Genomic DNA, 16,556 nt, shown 5'->3' with positions numbered 1-16,556 from the left:
CGCAGGGAGGGTGTTGCACCTGTGCAGACGGTGGTCGATGTCTTTTTGCTCCATTACAGGAACGCAATTCATCCTGTCACGGGTGATTCGCCTGCCATTCTTCTCTGTGGACGGGCATTGCGGTCCAGACTGGATTTGCTGCGGCCTGGAGGGTCGGGGAGTTGGGCGGTGTCGCGTCCTACGCGGCTGCGCGGCTTCGATGTGGGACAGCGGGTAATGGTGCGCGATTATTTCCACAGTTCCAAATGGGTGCCGGCTGTGGTCTCTGTGGTACGGGGGCCGACGAATTGCATGGTGCGGACTGATGGTGGGGAAGTGTGGAAGCGGCACGTGGACCAAATGCATGATCGCTTTCCAGCGTCACCCCCCCCCACACCCCCCCCCGGGCCGAACGATGTGGGACCCCCACCTGTAATGTCGCCGGCGCCAGACGTTGTATCGCCAGGGCCGGATGTGCCGACGCCCAGGGGGTCTTCGCCTGATTCTGTCCTACCCGGGGACGTCGGGCAGGCTGGTCGGCCAGGGGCGGTTGTTATTGCGGATGGCGCGAGTCCGGCGAGTCCACCTCGACCGAGCCGGGAGGCGTCTGAGCCTGGACTGTCTGGCGGCGCTGCCCCTCCGAGGCGGGTCAGGGTGCGGCCGCGGTACTTGGAAGATTATGAGTGTTGATGGGTTTCAGGTAGGCATGTTATGATTGTCCTTTCATCATTTGACTTGTCATTTTACGAGGGGAGGAGTGTGCTGTATCACGTGATTGGGTTTTCGTATATCATGCCTCGCCCGCTAGGGGTGGCAGGAATGTACTTCCGGTCGCGCAATAAAGCGGAGTTGATGCTGGCACGCTTGCTTCTCGTGTTCCACTGCCCCTCGTACACCAGTTATGGCTAATATTTGAAGACTGAAATTATTATTTTTTTCTCGTGTTTTATTTGTACTGTATGCTGTTGAGACGTCCAGTGGTGTGTTCAGTTCCCAAGCAGCAAGCTAGTGCTTGCCAAGCCAGCCGTTCCTTATCAACAATTTCCAACTGAGTGCTTGCTTGAGTGCTTAAGCCACATGGCAAGCACTCCAGGAAACTTGGTAACTGAACACACCCCAGATTCATCACATGGTGATGAGGATAAACATTTATACCATCACTTCTTTCAGCCATATCGATGAATTCGTCACCCAGGGGGTGGGGTGGGAGGAGGCAGGGGAAGGGGCGGAGTGCAAAGAGGGAACCGACGTTGCCCGGCAACGCCGAGTACCCCTGCAAGCTATTTATGAAACCCATTATTTTCAAATCACTGTGTGAGTTGAGAGGCAGATTCGCCCTTTGGCGTAATTAAATTATTATCCAAATGAACTGCGCAAAACTGATTATTTAATTGTAAACCACACCACCACGCAGCTTACGGGGAGTGCAAGTGAAAACGGCTCCACTCACGCATCCTCAAGTCACCCATTTCTATATATCAACACCAAAATACGCATGCACACGCACTTGCAATTCTTCAGCAAAGTTGCATCACTAACAAATGTATTTAACAAATTGAATGTTGAAATTGATATCTGAAAATCATTCAATACTCCAGCTATCCATCTCAACACAGTCCTCTTTATTATGTGAAAATTTTAAATGATCAGCATTTATTAGCTGTTTGGCAACAGTTGTCAAAACGTCATATTGTGACACAACAAAGCATACCTGCATCCAAAAGAAAAGGCGTCTTGATCCAGATTTGAACTTGAGAACATAGACTCGACCAGTTGTGCATTGTGGAACATGCTTGAACTCACAATCATCGGGGAAGATGATGAGATCCTAAGAAATGCAAGAACAAATAAAAAATAATCATAATCTTCCGATAATGGAGCGAGCGAGTACATGTGACATATGTAAGTGACATATCTACTCCTCCGAGAGGATTTGACCGAGGAGGATGAAACTTTCAGGGATTAATGAGGAAACCTGAAGTTGTGCCTGTGCAAGTTTTATTTGATTTCATCACATTTTGAAAAATAAAAAAAACATTCTACCCATCTTGGCATTTTCTTCCTTTGGGAGGAGGGTAGTTGTGCAATTAGAATTATCCAAGCGATAAGAACATGAGAGTACGAGTGAGAATTTGAGAGGGAGAGGTAGAGGAGTTCGAGAGGGAGAGGGAGAGGTAGAGGGGGAGGAGGAGTTCAAGGGGGAGAGGGAGAGGGAGAGAAGGAGTTCGAGAGGGAGAGGGAGGGAAGGAGTTCGAGAGGGAGAGGGAGGGAAGGAGTTCGAGAGGGAGGGAAGGAGTTCGAGAGGGAGAGGGAGGGAAGGAGTTCGAGAGGGAGAGGGAGAGAAGGAGTTCGAGAGGGAGAGGGGGAGGAGTTCGAGAGGGAGAGGGGAGAAGGAGTTGGAGAGGGAGAGGGGGAGAAGGAGTTGGAGACAGAGAGGGGGAGAAGGAGTTGGAGACGGAGAGGGGGAGAAGGAGTTCGAGAGGGAGAGGGTTCGAGAGTTCGAGAGGGAGAGGGTTCGAGAGTTCGAGAGGGTTCGAGAGTTCGAGAGGGTTCGAGAGTTCGAGAGGGTTCGAGAGTTCGAGAGGGAGAGGGTTCGAGAGTTCGAGAGGGAGAGGGTTCGAGAGTTCGAGAGGGAGAGGGTTCGAGAGTTCGAGAGGGAGAGGGTTCGAGAGTTCGAGAGGGAGAGGGTTCGAGGGTTCGAGAGTTCGAGGGTTCGAGGGTTGGAGAGGGAGAGGGTTCGAGGGTTGGAGAGGGAGAGGGTTCGAGGGTTGGAGAGGGAGAGGGTTCGAGGGTTGGAGAGGGAGAGGGTTCGAGGGTTGGAGAGGGAGAGGGTTCGAGGGTTGGAGAGGGAGAGGGTTGGAGAGGGAGAGGGTTCGAGGGTTGGAGAGGGAGAGGGTTCGAGAGTGGAGAGGGAGAGGGTTCGAGGGTTGGAGAGGGAGAGGGGGAGGGTTGGAGAGGGAGAGGGTTGGAGAGGGTTGGAGAGGGAGAGGGTTCGAGGGTTGGAGAGGGAGAGGGAGAGGGTTCGAGTTTGGAGAGGGAGAGGGTTGGACAGGGAGACGGTTGGAGAGGAAGAGGGTTCGAGAGGGAGAGGGTTGGAGAGGGAGAGGGATCGAGGGTTGGAGAGGGAGAGGGTTGGAGAGGGAGAGTGTTCGAGGGTTGGAGAGGGAGAGGGTTCGAGGGTTGGAGAGGGTTCGAGGGTTGGAGAGGGTCCGAGGGTTCGAGAGGGAGAGGGTTCGAGGGTTCGAGAGGGAGAGGGTTCGAGAGGGAGAGGATTCGAGGGTTCGAGAGGGAGAGGGTTCGAGAGGGAGAGGATTCGAGGGTTCGAGAGGGAGAGGTTTCGAGGGTTCGAGAGGGAGAGGTTTCGAGGGTTCGAGAGGGAGAGGTTTCGAGGGTTCGAGAGGGAGAGGTTTCGAGGGTTCGAGAGGGAGAAGGTTCGAGGGTTCGAGAGGGAGAAGGTTCGAGGGTTCGAGAGGGAGAGGGTTCGAGGGTTGGAGAGGGAGAGGGTTCGAGAGGGAGAGGGTTCGAGGGTTCGAGAGGGAGAGGGTTCGAGGGTTCGAGAGGGAGAGGGTTCGAGGGTTCGAGAGGGAGAGGGTTCGAGGGTTCGAGAGGGAGAGGGTTCGAGGGTTCGAGAGGGAGAGGGTTCGAGGGTTCGAGAGGGAGAGGGTTCGAGGGTTCGAGAGGGAGAGGGTTCGAGAGGGAGAGGGTTCGAGAGGGAGAGGGTTCGAGAGGGAGAGGGTTCGAGAGGGAGAGGGTTCGAGAGGGAGAGGGTTCGAGAGTTCGAGGGTTCGAGAGGGAGAGGGTTCGAGAGTTCGAGAGGGAGAGGGTTCGAGAGTTCGAGAGGGAGAGGGTTCGAGAGTTCGAGAGGGAGAGGGTTCGAGAGGGAGAGGGTTCGAGAGTTCGAGAGGGAGAGACTTCGAGGGTTCGAGAGTTCGAGAGGGAGAGGGTTCGAGAGTTCGAGAGGGAGAGGGTTCGAGAGTTCGAGAGGGATCGAGGGTTCGAGAGTTCGAGAGGGATCGAGGGTTCGAGAGTTCGAGAGGGATCGAGGGTTCGAGAGTTCGAGAGGGATCGAGGGTTCGAGAGTTCGAGAGGGATCGAGGGTTCGAGAGTTCGAGAGGGAGAGGGTTTGAGGGTTCGAGAGGGAGAGGGTTCGAGAGGGAGAGGATTCGAGAGTTCGAGAGGGAGAGGGAGAGAGTTCGAGAGGGAGAGGGGGAGAGAGTTCAAGAGGGAGAGGGGAGAGAGTTCGAGAGGGAGAGGGAGAGAGAGTTCGAGAGGGGGAGGAAAAGTTTGAGAGGGAGAGGGAGAGAGTTCGAGAGGGAGAGGGGAGAGAGTTCGAGAGGGAGAGGGGAGGGAGTTCGAGAGGGAGGGGGGAGAGAGAGTTCGAGAGGGAGAGAGTTCGAGAGGGAGAGGGAGAGAGTTCGAGAGGGAGAGTTCGAGAGAGTTCGAGAGAGTTCGAGAGGGAGAGTTTCAGAGGGAGTTTGAGCGAGAGAGAGAGAGAGAGAGAGAGAGAGAGAGAGAGAGAGAGAGAGAGAGAGAGAGAGAGAGAGAGAGAGAGAGAGAGAGAGAGAGAGAGAGAGAGAGAGAGAGACAGAACGTGCGGTGGAGCATTAATTATGATTCGGACTGTCTCATCAAAATGATTCTGTATGAAATAACAGTGAAGATGGAAACAAAGTAATGCCTGACAATCATTTTATGCTGGTCATACTATAAATACCGTCCGGAGAAAGACGCCGCCCAAAGACAAACATCGCCCAGAGACAAACACAACCCAGATATAACCACCATCCACACACATATGGAGATAACCAGCGTCCAGACAATCACTGTCCGGATATATCCAGACAGAGGCAGAGAGAGGGAGCAGGTAGGGGAGAGAGAGAAGGGTGGGAGGAGGGTGTTGCACTGTACTGGGAGGGGGTAGAGCGAGGATGGGACAAAGAGACAGAGGGGTGGGGGTAGGGGAGTTAGCAGAGACAATGTTATGCTTTATGAACACACAATATATATATATTGGTGCTTGGTCAATATTGGCAATTTTTCGGTAATCAGTTGATTGGAATCAGAGTGATTACCAACTACAGTACATGCTGTATACAACCCAAAAACCATGAATAGCTTTCACCCTTGTTTTGAGGGAATTTCAGTCGAGAAATTGAAAAACATAATGGCAATACCCTGAGGCGCTCACCTAGTAGTGGCTGGACAAGATAACCAGGGAACAACTGGCAGGAATGAATGACCCAGAAAATATGCTGTGGAGAAGAAAGTAAATACCTGTGGATTTTTTTTTATTATTTTAATGCCACGAACAAACTTTGGGACATCATGGGTGATAAAGATTTGGTCATTTCATCCGAATTGCTTGTGCAGTTTGTGAGAAGAAAGAAAATACCTATTTTGGGGGGAAACTCCCATGGACCCCCTTATGGGCCAATTTTTTAATGCCATGAAAAAAAAAAAACTTTGGTACACACATGGTGGTGAACGTTGCGGAAAAGTCTCATTTTAATCGTATGTGTAGTTTCAGATAAGTTGCAAGTATTTGTGGATAGAACGACAGACGGATGGCCGGCCGGACAGCGAGCCATCCCATAAGCTCCTCGGAATTACGTTCCAGGTGAGCTAAAAACAACGTTGCATTGTAGACGTTTCAAAGAGGTGTGCCTCCGATAGTCATGTGACGGGTGTAAAAAAAAAAATAGCTCTGTAATTGAGAAAACACATTAATATGGTGAACGGCTCGGAGATCGCTTGTTATCAAATGCATTTTGCTATGAAACTCACAAAGAGAAACATAACGGTTGAAAGCAAATCTCATTCATGTAAAATAACAAATTTAGAATTGCATGTACCTCCATCTTGTAGCAACTGCCGACTGTACGTCCCGATCATGACACGAACTTTCTGTAATGCTATCGAATGTCGGGCACTCGGCAAGTGGCTTAAGAACTCGAGAAAGCACTCCAACGAAACGGTTAAGGAACGGCTCGCTTGGCATGCGACTAGCAATCACCGAACAGTCATATTAAACACACACCTCCCAGAGACGCCCAAAATATCAAATACATCCGAATTGGAAAAATAAATTTTTATTTTTTTATTTTTTTTGCATCGGAACTGCTGCTAAGTTCAATTCTGGAGCTGAAATTTTGGAATCCAGCTTAGTTGAAGAACTTCTCGGGGTTATAGATTTGCGGAAATGAAATAAAGCCATGAACGCTGGCATCTCCAGGCATTTATAAGCATCGCAATGTACCCAGCAATTCCGAACTCTGATGAACAGGCATTCGATAATATGAGTGAGGAAAGTGAAAAAAAACCCAAAACTCCTTTATTGTTAAGAAATTGTTGCGGCCTGTTTCAAGTCAAGGCATGGTTGAGCAGGCCAAAAAAACATTGTGGCTTCAGATCCGAGCGAGGTTACCCAGGAAATACCTTCAGACCCCATGAGAGCGCGAGGTGGCTGATGCACCTGATAAAGAATATAATTAAATAAGGCCATTAATTATCTTTAAAAGGGATGTTTTAATTAACCCAAACACCGAATTTTCACTCTTGCACTTCCTTGGAGTTCCCTTCATGTGCCTGCAGAGTTTCAGGCCACGAGGTTTAATAGTTTTGGAGTTATGGAGGAGACACTCTGACACACACACACACACACACACACACACACACACACACACACACACACACACACACACACACACACACACACACACGTCGATGTACATAAGCCGTATGCATGTTTTTGCTTCATGTACAAAACGGGTTATTTTTTTATTTTCGGGAGCGATTGAGGCAGTGGTCTGTTACCTATACACTGCCCAAATAAAAGGATGCGTCAGAAGAACGTGCTGCACACTTGGAACAAGATCGCTCGTGGGGCAGGTACTCTGCTCACGTATCATGCTCAACGCTACCCCCATACAAGAGCTCTTGGGACAAGACGGTGTCCAGTTGTGGTTCCAGGAGAGGGCAAGTTCCAGTTTGAGGGTGAGCTGGAGAAGGGCAAAGGAGTGCGAGCCTGAGGGTGCGGAGCGCAGAGGGCCTGTCAAGGACAGCTCCAGAGTGGGCGCACCAAGTGCCAGCCACAGGGTCACTCACTCGTGGGTCCAATAAGCATGCCCGAATGCAAAGCACCCTCAGCCCCCAAAGAATGGCTAAATCATCTCTACTACACAAGGGAAGACATCATCATCTCTCTTATCACGCGAGGCCAGCATCTTCGAGCAAGGCCGGCGTCTTCGAGCAAGGCCGGCCGGCATCTGAGCGAGGCACGGTTTAGGCCATGAGCCAGACCCGGTAATTTTTGGCCACTGGAACCATCCGAGGGGAATAATGCTCATCGTAATTTTTGGCAGGGTTTACATCTCTTCAGTCAGAAAATGTGATGGCATTGCATTGGTGGTAGCCTTTTGTGTGTTATTAGCCGTTTCGTAACCCCATCCCAAAATAAACTTTTCTGAAACCAGTGCAAGACAGAAGACATTCTATTAAACACTAATGGTTCTCTCATTACAGGCTATATCTTCTTGAACATCATTAGGCATGCAACTCATGTTATTTGCTTTTCAAAACAGTTGTTAAAACTAGCCAAGCATTTAGTGTTTGCAATTACAGGCACTGATTGTCCAGTGCTGATACATTGCAGAACATATGATTTTGTTTTCATAAAAAGTGGTACGGAAGTTTTTTGCGCATACCCTAATTAATGGATACCATGTTTAAATATGTGAATTTGAAGAAAATTTAATCATAAACTAAAATAACAAAATATATTTTAAGTTAGATGTACATTATAAATGTTATTGTTATTATTGTTACCCCATCCCCCAAAATGAAAAATACCGCAAATCAAGGAAAATTTGTAACTTTTAGTTTTTCTTGCATACAGGCGACAAATACATTGATAGAAACATCCTAAATTATTTGAAGGTTCATGATTTTATGTATGATTTAAATGACCAAGTCCTGTTGGCCGAGGATGGAAGGAGTTGAACAGTTGGTGGTGCACTGGATGGATGGTCAGCCAGCACCTGAGGTGGTCCTTGATTTATTGGCCTGCAATTGTAAAAGGAAGTGTTCACTACCAAAATGTGTGTGCTTGTCAAATGGACTGAAATGCACTGATATGTGCAGACTGCCAGACTGTGAGAACCAGGCATCCATCTTTGAGTCAGCCGATGAGGAAAGTTTCGATGAGGATATTGAAGAACTCGGTAATGATTATGATTTTTAAGTTCATCTTCAACAGTTTATATCACTTACAATCAGTGCATATGATCAGAGATGTCTTAGAAACAATATCGGACCTGTCTTTGGTTCATAAGACAATATGTTTATCAGCAACACATTGGGCCTTGGTAATGGCCTTGTTAGTGTGGAACATCACATTTGTGTTTCTATCCTGCAACTTTATGCCCTATAACAGAAGATTGTGTTTCATTTTCACCTTTGACTCATTCATCAGATTGCACATAATTAACCATCTTGTGACTGTCGTATTGGTTTATATTGTGCAATACGGGTGTTTGATACCTTCATATGTGCATGATAGAGTATCTAAATCCCTGAAATTCTGTATTTTTGAGAAATTTCAGGGAAAAAACATTAATCTTGTTCATGAACATGCTATCATTTACCTTTGATTGATTCTTGGAAAATATCCTTCAACAACATGGAAAATATGGCATTGACCAAACTACATAAATCCATCCAAATTAGGTATTTTTTCATTTGGGGGGGGGGGGGTAACATTGTCTGCTCCACTGATCTGAATAGAGAACATACAAAAAACAAATATAGATTTTTGGATTTCTGAATAAATTTGCTAAACACCCATGTAATTATATTGTTCCAGAACTTTTATTTACTTTCCACAGCAAATGATGGACAAATACTTTTCTAAAGGCGGAATGATTTATCACACAGGAAATAGACACTGATATATAAGGGTCACCAATGACACTTTTTGTTGAGAAGCAAATGATCCAAGCAAAAGGTGAGACAAACTTCAATGTTAATGTTTGACTGATAAAAAAAAAATGTGAGTTGAAGTCGGATGTCTTACCTTTACTGGCCATTTTTCATAAAAGCTTAAGGAAAGGCATATAAACAGGGTGATAACACAAAAAAGCTACCACCGATGTAATGCCATCACATATTTTCAAACTCAAGGGTTGTATACCTTGCCAAAAATCAGAATGAGAATTATTCCCCCAGATGGTACCGACAAACCCGACTGGCTCATGGACTAGTGTTGGTGCGAGAGAGGTGTTGGTGTTGGTGCGAGGGAGGTGTTGGTGCAAGGGAGGTGTTGGTGCGAGGGAGGTGTTGCTGTTGGTGCGAGGGAGGTGTTGGTGTTGCTGTTGGTGCGAGGGAGGTGTTGGTGTTGCTGTTGGTGCGAGGGAGGTGTTGGTGTTGCTGTTGGTGCGAGGGAGGTGTTGGTGTTGGTGTTGGTGCGAGGGAGGTGTTGGTGTTGGTGTTGGTGCGACGGAGGTGTTGGTGTTGGTGTTGGTGGGAGGGAGGTGTTGGTGTTGGTGTTGGTGCGAGGGAGCTGTTGGTGTTGGTGTTCGTGCCACCGACGTGTTGGTCTTGCTGTTGGTGCGACCGAGGTGTTCCTCTTGGTGTTGGTGCTGGGGAGGTGTTGGTGTTGGTGTTGGTGCGAGGGAGGTGTTGGTGTTGGTGTTGGTGCGAGGGAGGTGCTGGTGTTGGTGTTGGTGCGAGGGAGGTGCTGGTGTTGGTGTTGGTGCGAGGGAGGTGCTGGTGTTGGTGTTGGTGTTGGTGTGAGGGAGGTGCTGGTGTTGGTGTAGGTGCGAGGGAGGTGCTGGTGTTGGTGTAGGTGCGAGGGAGGTGTTGGTGTAGGTGCGAGGGAGGTGTTGGTGTAGGTGCGAGGGAGGTGTTGGTGTAGGTGCGAGGGAGGTGTTGGTGTAGGTGCGAGGGAGGTGGTGGTGTAGGTGCGAGGGAGGTGTTGGTGTAGGTGCGAGGGAGGTGGTGGTGTAGGTGAGAGGGAGGTGTAGGTGTAGGTGCGAGGGAGGTGTTGGTGTAGGTGCGAGGGAGGTGTTGGTGTAGGTGCGAGGGAGGTGTTGGTGTAGGTGCGAGGGAGGTGTTGGTGTAGGTGCGAGGGAGGTGTTGGTGTAGGTGCGAGGGAGGTGTTGGTGTAGGTGCGAGGGAGGTGTTGGTGTAGGTGCGAGGGAGGTGTTGGTGTAGGTGCGAGGGAGGTGTTGGTGTAGGTGCGAGGGAGGTGTTGGTGTAGGTGCGAGGGAGGTGTTGGTGTAGGTGCGAGGGAGGTGTTGGTGTAGGTGCGAGGGAGGTGTTGGTGTAGGTGCGAGGGAGGTGTTGGTGTAGGTGCGAGGGAGGTGTTGGTGTAGGTGCGAGGGAGGTGTTGGTGTAGGTGCGAGGGAGGTGTTGGTGTAGGTGCGAGGGAGGTGTTGGTGTTGGTGCGAGGGAGGTGTTGGTGTTGGTGCGAGGGAGGTGTTGGTGCGAGGGAGGTGTTGCTGTTGGTGCGAGGGAGGTGTTGCTGTTGGTGCGAGGGAGGTGTTGGTGTTGGTGTTGGTGCGAGGGAGGTGTTGGTGTTGGTTTTGGTGCGAGGGAGGTGTTGGTGCGAGGGAGGTGTTGGTGTTGGTGTTGGTGCGAGGGAGGTGTCGGTGTTGTTGTTGGTGCGAGGGAGGTGTTGGTGTTGGCGATGGTGCGAGGGAGGTTCAGGTGTTGGTGTTGGTGCGAGGGAGGTGTTGGTGTTGGTGTTGGTGCGAGGGAGGTGTTGGTGTTGGTGTTGGTGCGAGGGAGGTGTTGGTGTTGGTGTTGGTGCGAGGGAGGTGTTGGTGTTGGTGTTGGTGCGAGGGAGGTGTTGGTGTAGGTGTTGGTGAGGTGTTGGTGTAGGTGCGAGGGAGGTGTTGGTGTAGGTGCGAGGGAGGTGTTGGTGTAGGTGCGAGGGAGGTGTTGGTGTAGGTGCGAGGGAGGTGTTGGTGTAGGTGCGAGGGAGGTGTTGGTGTAGGTGCGAGGGAGGTGTTGGTGTAGGTGCGAGGGAGGTGTTGGTGTAGGTGCGAGGGAGGTGTTGGTGTAGGTGCGAGGGAGGTGTTGGTGTTGGTGTAGGTGCGAGGGAGGTGTTGGTGTTGGTGCGAGGGAGGTGTCGGTGTTGGTGCGAGGGAGGTGTCGGTGTTGGTGCGAGGGAGGTGTCGGTGTTGGTGCGAGGGAGGTGTCGGTGTAGGTGCGAGGGAGGTGTCGGTGTAGGTGCGAGGGAGGTGTTGGTGTAGGTGCGAGCGAGGTGTTGGTGTAGGTGCGAGCGAGGTGTTGGTGTAGGTGCGAGCGAGGTGTTGGTGTAGGTGCGAGCGAGGTGTTGGTGTAGGTGCGAGCGAGGTGTTGGTGTAGGTGCGAGGGAGGTGTTGGTGTAGGTGCGAGGGTGGTGTTGGTGTAGGTGCGAGGGAGGTGTTGGTGTTGGTGTAGGTGCGAGGGAGGTGTTGGTGTAGGTGCGAGGGAGGTGTTGGTGTAGGTGCGAGGGAGGTGTTGGTGTAGGTGCGAGGGAGGTGTTGGTGTTGGTGTTGGTGCGAGGGAGGTGTTGGTGTAGGTGCGAGGGAGGTGTTGGTGTAGGTGCGAGGGAGGTGTTGGTGTTGGTGTTGGTGCGAGGGAGGTGTTGGTGTTGGTGTTGGTGCGAGGGAGGTGTTGGTGTAGGTGCGAGGGAGGTGTTGGTGTTGGTGCGAGGGAGGTGTTGGTGTTGGTGCGAGGGAGGTGTTGGTGTTGGTGCGAGGGAGGTGTTGGTGTTGGTGCGAGGGAGGTGTTGGTGTTGGTGCGAGGGAGGTGTTGGTGGTGGTGTTGGTGCGAGGGAGGTGTTGGTGGTGAAGGTGGGGCGAGGGAGGGGTTGGTGTTGGTGCGAGGGGGGTGTGGGTGGTGGTGTTGGTGTTGGTGCGAGGGAGGTGTTGGTGTTGGTGTTGGTGCGAGGGAGGTGCTGGTGTTGGTGCGAGGGAGGTGTTGGTGTTGGTGTTGGTGCTGGTGCGAGGGAGTTGTTGGTGTTGGTGTTGGTGCGAGGGAGGTGTTGGTGTTGGTGTTGGTGCGAGGGAGGTGTTGGTGTTGGTGTTGGTGCGAGGGAGGTGTTGGTGTTGGTGTTGGTGCGAGGGAGGTGTTGGTGTTGGTGTTGGTGCGAGGGAGGTGTTGGTGTTGGTGTTGGTGCGAGGGAGGTGTTGGTGTTGGTGTTGGTGCGAGGGAGGTGTTGGTGTTGGTGTTGGTGCGAGGGAGGTGTTGGTGTTGGTGTTGGTGCGAGGGAGGTGTTGGTGTTGGTGCGAGGGAGGTGTTGGTGTTGGTGCGAGGGAGGTGTTGGTGTTGGTGTTGGTGTTGGTGCGAGGGAGGTGTTGGTGTTGGTGTTGGTGTTGGTGCGAGGGAGGTGTTGGTGTTGGTGCGAGGGAGGTGTTGGTGTTGGTGCGAGGGAGGTGTTGGTGTTGGTGTTGGTGCGAGGGAGGTGTTGGTGTTGGTGTTGGTGTTGGTGCGAGGGAGGTGTTGGTGTTGGTGTCGGTGCTGGTGCGAGGGAGGTGTTGGTGTTGGTGCTGGTGCGAGGGAGGTGTTGGTGTTGGTGTTGGTGCGAGGGAGGTGCTGGTGTTGGTGTTGGTGCGAGGGAGGTGTTGGTGTGGGTGTTGGTGCGAGGGAGGTGTTGGTGTTGGTGTTGGTGCGAGGGAGGTGTTGGTGTTGGTGTTGGTGCGAGGGAGGTGTTGGTGTTGGTGTTGGTGCGAGGGAGGTGTTGGTGTTGGTGTTGGTGCGAGGGAGGTGTTGGTGTTGGTGTTGGTGCGAGGGAGGTGTTGGTGTTGGTGCTGGTGCGAGGGAGGTGTTGATGTTGGTGCGAGGGAGGTGATGGTGCTGGTGCGTGGGAGGTGATGGTGTTAGAGCGAGGGAGGTGTTGGTGTTGGTGCGAGGGAGGTGTTGGTGTTGGTGCGAGGGAGGTGTTGGTGTTGGTGCGAGGGAGGTGTTGGTGTTGGTGTTGGTGCGAGGGAGGTGTTGGTGTTGGTGTTGGTGCGAGGGAGGTGTTGGTGTTGGTGTTGGTGCGAGGGAGGTGATGGTGTTGGTGTTGGTGCGAGAAAGGTGTTGGTGTTGGTGCGAGGGAGGTGTTGGTGTTGGTGTTGGTGCGAGGGAGGTGTTGGTGTTGGTGCTGGTGCGAGGGAGGTGTTGGTGTTGGTGTTGGTGCGAGGGAGGTGTTGGTGTTGGTGTTGGTGTTGGTGTTGGTGCGAGGGAGGTGTTGGTGTTGGTGTTGGTGCGAGGGAGGTGTTGGTGTTGGTGTTGGTGCGAGGGAGGTGTTGGTGTTGGTGTTGGTGCGAGGGAGGTGTTGGTGTTGGTGTTGGTGCGAGGGAGGTGTTGGTGTTGGTTTTGGTGCGAGGTAGGTGCGAGGAAGGTGTTGGTGTAGGTGCGAGGGAGGTGTTGGTGTAGGTGCGAGGGAGGTGTTGGTGTAGGTGCGAGGGAGGTGTTGGTGTAGGTGCGAGGGAGGTGTTGGTGTAGGTGCGAGGCAGGTGTTGGTGTAGGTGCGAGGAGGTGTTGGTGTAGGTGCGAGGGAGGTGTTGGTGTAGGTGCGAGGGAGGTGTTGGTGTAGGTGCGAGGGAGGTGTTGGTGTAGGTGCGAGGAGGTGTTGGTGTAGGTGCGAGGGAGGTGTTGGTGTAGGTGCGAGGGAGGTGTTGGTGTAGGTGCGAGGGAGGTGTTGGTGTAGGTGCGAGGGAGGTGTTGGTGTAGGTGCGAGGGAGGTGTTGGTGTAGGTGCGAGGGAGGTGTTGGTGTAGGTGCGAGGGAGGTGTTGGTGTAGGTGCGAGGGAGGTGTTGGTGTAGGTGCGAGGGAGGTGTTGGTGTAGGTGCGAGGGAGGTGTTGGTGTAGGTGGGAGGGAGGTGTTGGTGTAGGTGCGAGGGAGGTGTGGGTGTGGGTGCGAGGGAGGTGTTGGTGTAGGTGCGAGGCAGGGGTTGGTGGAGGTGCGAGGGAGGGGTTGGTGTAGGTGCGAGGGAGGTGTTGGTGTAGGTGCGAGGGAGGTGTTGGTGTAGGTGCGAGGCAGGTGTTGGTGTAGGTGCGAGGGAGGTGTTGGTGTAGGTGCGAGGGAGGTGTTGGTGTAGGTGCGAGGGAGGTGTTGGTGTAGGTGCGAGGGAGGTGTTGGTGTCGGTGCGAGGGAGGTGTTGGTGTAGGTGCGAGGGAGGTGTTGGTGTAGGTGCGAGGGAGGTGTTGGTGTAGGTGCGAGGAGGTGTTGGTGTAGGTGCGAGGGAGGTGTTGGTGTAGGTGCGAGGGAGGTGTTGGTGTAGGTGCGAGGGAGGTGTTGGTGTAGGTGCGAGGGAGGTGTTGGTGTAGGTGCGAGGGAGGTGTTGGTGTTGGTGTTGGTGCGAGGGAGGTGTTGGTGTTGGTGTTGGTGCGAGGGAGGTGTTGGTGTTGGTGTTGGTGCGAGGGAGGTGTTGGTGTTGGTGCGAGGGAGGTGTTGGTGTTGGTGCGAGGGTGGTGTTGGTGTAGGTGCGAGGGAGGTGTTGGTGTAGGTGCGAGGGAGGTGTTGGTGTAGGTGCGAGGGAGGTGTTGGTGTTGGTGCGAGGGAGGTGTTGGTGTTGGTGTTGGTGCGAGGGAGGTGTTGGTGTTGGTGTTGGTGCGAGGGAGGTGTTGGTGTTGGTGTTGGTGCGAGGGAGGTGTTGGTGTTGGTGCGAGTGAGGTGTTGGCGTAGGTGCGAGGGAGGTGCTGGTGTAGGTGCGAGGGAGGTGTTGGTGTAGGTGCGAGGGTTGTGCTGGTGGCGTTGCGAGGGAGGTGTCGGTGTAGGTGCGAGGGAGGTGTTGGTGTAGGTGCGAGGGAGGTGTTGGTGTAGGTGCGAGGGAGGTGTTGGTGTAGGTGCGAGGGAGGTGTTGGTGTAGGTGCGAGGGAGGTGTTGGTGTAGGTGCGAGGGAGGTGTTGGTGTAGGTGCGAGGGAGGTGTTGGTGGAGGTGCGAGGGGGGTGTTGGTGTAGGTGCGAGGGAGGTGATGGGGTAGGTGCGAGGGAGGTGCTGGTGTAGGTGCGAGGGAGGTGTTGGTGTAGGTGGGAGGGAGGTGTTGGTGTAGGTGCGAGGGAGGTGTTGGTGTAGGTGCGAGGGAGGTGTTGGTGTAGGTGCGAGGGAGGTGTTGGTGTAGGTGCGAGGGAGGTGTTGGTGTAGGTGCGAGGGAGGTGTTGGTGTAGGTGCGAGGGAGGTGTTGGTGTAGGTGCGAGGGAGGTGTTGGTGTAGGTGCGAGGGAGGTGTTGGTGTAGGTGGGAGGGAGGTGTTGGTGTAGGTGCGAGGGAGGTGTTGGTGTAGGTGCGAGGGAGGTGTTGGTGTAGGTGCGAGGGAGGTGTTGGTGTAGGTGCGAGGGAGGTGTTGGTGTAGGTGCGAGGGAGGTGTTGGTGTAGGTGCGAGGGAGGTGTTGGTGTAGGTGCGAGGGAGGTGTTGGTGTAGGTGCGAGGGAGGTGTTGGTGTAGGTGCGAGGGAGGTGTTGGTGTAGGTGCGAGGGAGGTGTTGGTGTAGGTGCGAGGGAGGTGTTGGTGTAGGTGCGAGGGAGGTGTTGGTGTAGGTGCGAGGAGGTGTTGGTGTAGGTGCGAGGGAGGTGTTGGTGTAGGTGCGAGGGAGGTGTTGGTGTTGGTGCTGGTGCGAGGGAGGTGTTGGTGTTGGTGCTGGTGCGAGGAGGTGTTGGTGTTGGTGTAGGTGCGAGGGAGGTGTTGGTGTAGGTGCGAGGGAGGTGTTGGTGTTGGTGTTGGTGCGAGGGAGGTGTTGGTGTTGGTGCTGGTGCGAGGGAGGTGTTGGTGTTGGTGTTGGTGCGAGGGAGGTGTTGGTGTTGGTGTTGGTGCGAGGGAGGTGTTGGTGTTGGTGTTGGTGGTAGGGAGGTGTTGGTGTTGGTGTTGGTGTTGGTGCGAGGGAGGTGTTGGTGTTGGTGTTGGTGTTGGTGCGAGGGAGGTGTTGGTGTTGGTGTTGGTGTTGGTGCGAGGGAGGTGTTGGTGTTGGTGTTGGAGCGAGGGAGGTGTTGGTGTTGGTGTAGGTGCGAGGGAGGTGTTGGTGTTGGTGCGAGGGAGGTGTTGGTGTAGGTGCGAGGGAGGTGTTGGTGTAGGTGCGAGGGAGGTGTTGGTGTAGGTGCGAGGGAGGTGTTGGTGTTGGTGCGAGGGAGGTGTTGGTGTAGGTGCGAGGGAGGTGTTGGTGTTGGTGTTGGTGCGAGGGAGGTGTTGGTGTTGGTGCGAGGGAGGTGTTGGTGTAGGTGCGAGGGAGGTGTTGGTGTTGGTGTTGGTGCGAGGGAGGTGTTGGGGTTCGTGTTGGTGCGAGGGAGGTGTTGGTGTTGGTGTTGGTGCGAGGGAGGTGTTGGTGTTGGTGTTGGTGCGAGGGAGGTGTTGGTGTTGGTGTTGGTGCGAGGGAGGTGTTGGTGTAGGTGCGAGGGAGGTGTTGGTGTAGGTGCGAGGGAGGTGTTGGTGTTGGTGTTGGTGCGAGGGAGGTGTTGGTGTTGGTGTTGGTGCGAGGGAGGTGTTGGTGTTGGTGTTGGTGCGAGGGAGGTGTTGGTGTAGGTGCGAGGGAGGTGTTGGTGTAGGTGCGAGGGAGGTGTTGGTGTTGGTGTTGGTGCGAGGGAGGTGTTGGTGTAGGTGCGAGGGAGGTGTTGGT

General features: G+C 53.3%; 1 protein-coding gene across 2 annotated transcripts in view; it reads right to left on the bottom strand.

Moving 5' to 3' along the window:
• The window catches only part of ADRM1 (ADRM1 26S proteasome ubiquitin receptor), a 95,090-nt gene that overhangs the window by 66,820 nt on the left and 11,714 nt on the right, over positions 1 to 16,556 (bottom strand). For both annotated transcript variants that reach the window (XM_085875846.1, XM_085875839.1), the window contains exon 2: positions 1,691 to 1,807. In XM_085875846.1, coding sequence (XP_085731972.1) covers positions 1,691 to 1,807 — 117 coding nt within the window. The remainder of the gene's footprint in view (positions 1 to 1,690; positions 1,808 to 16,556) is intronic.

Source organism: Eptatretus burgeri, chromosome 1 (assembly GCF_056783735.1).
Source record: "Eptatretus burgeri isolate ZD-2024b chromosome 1, Ebu_testis_v1, whole genome shotgun sequence".
In the NCBI taxonomy this organism is placed as follows: Eukaryota; Metazoa; Chordata; class Myxini; order Myxiniformes; family Myxinidae; genus Eptatretus; species Eptatretus burgeri.
The sequence above is the reverse complement of the archived record's forward strand: the minus strand, read 5'-3'. Positions and strand labels throughout refer to the sequence as shown.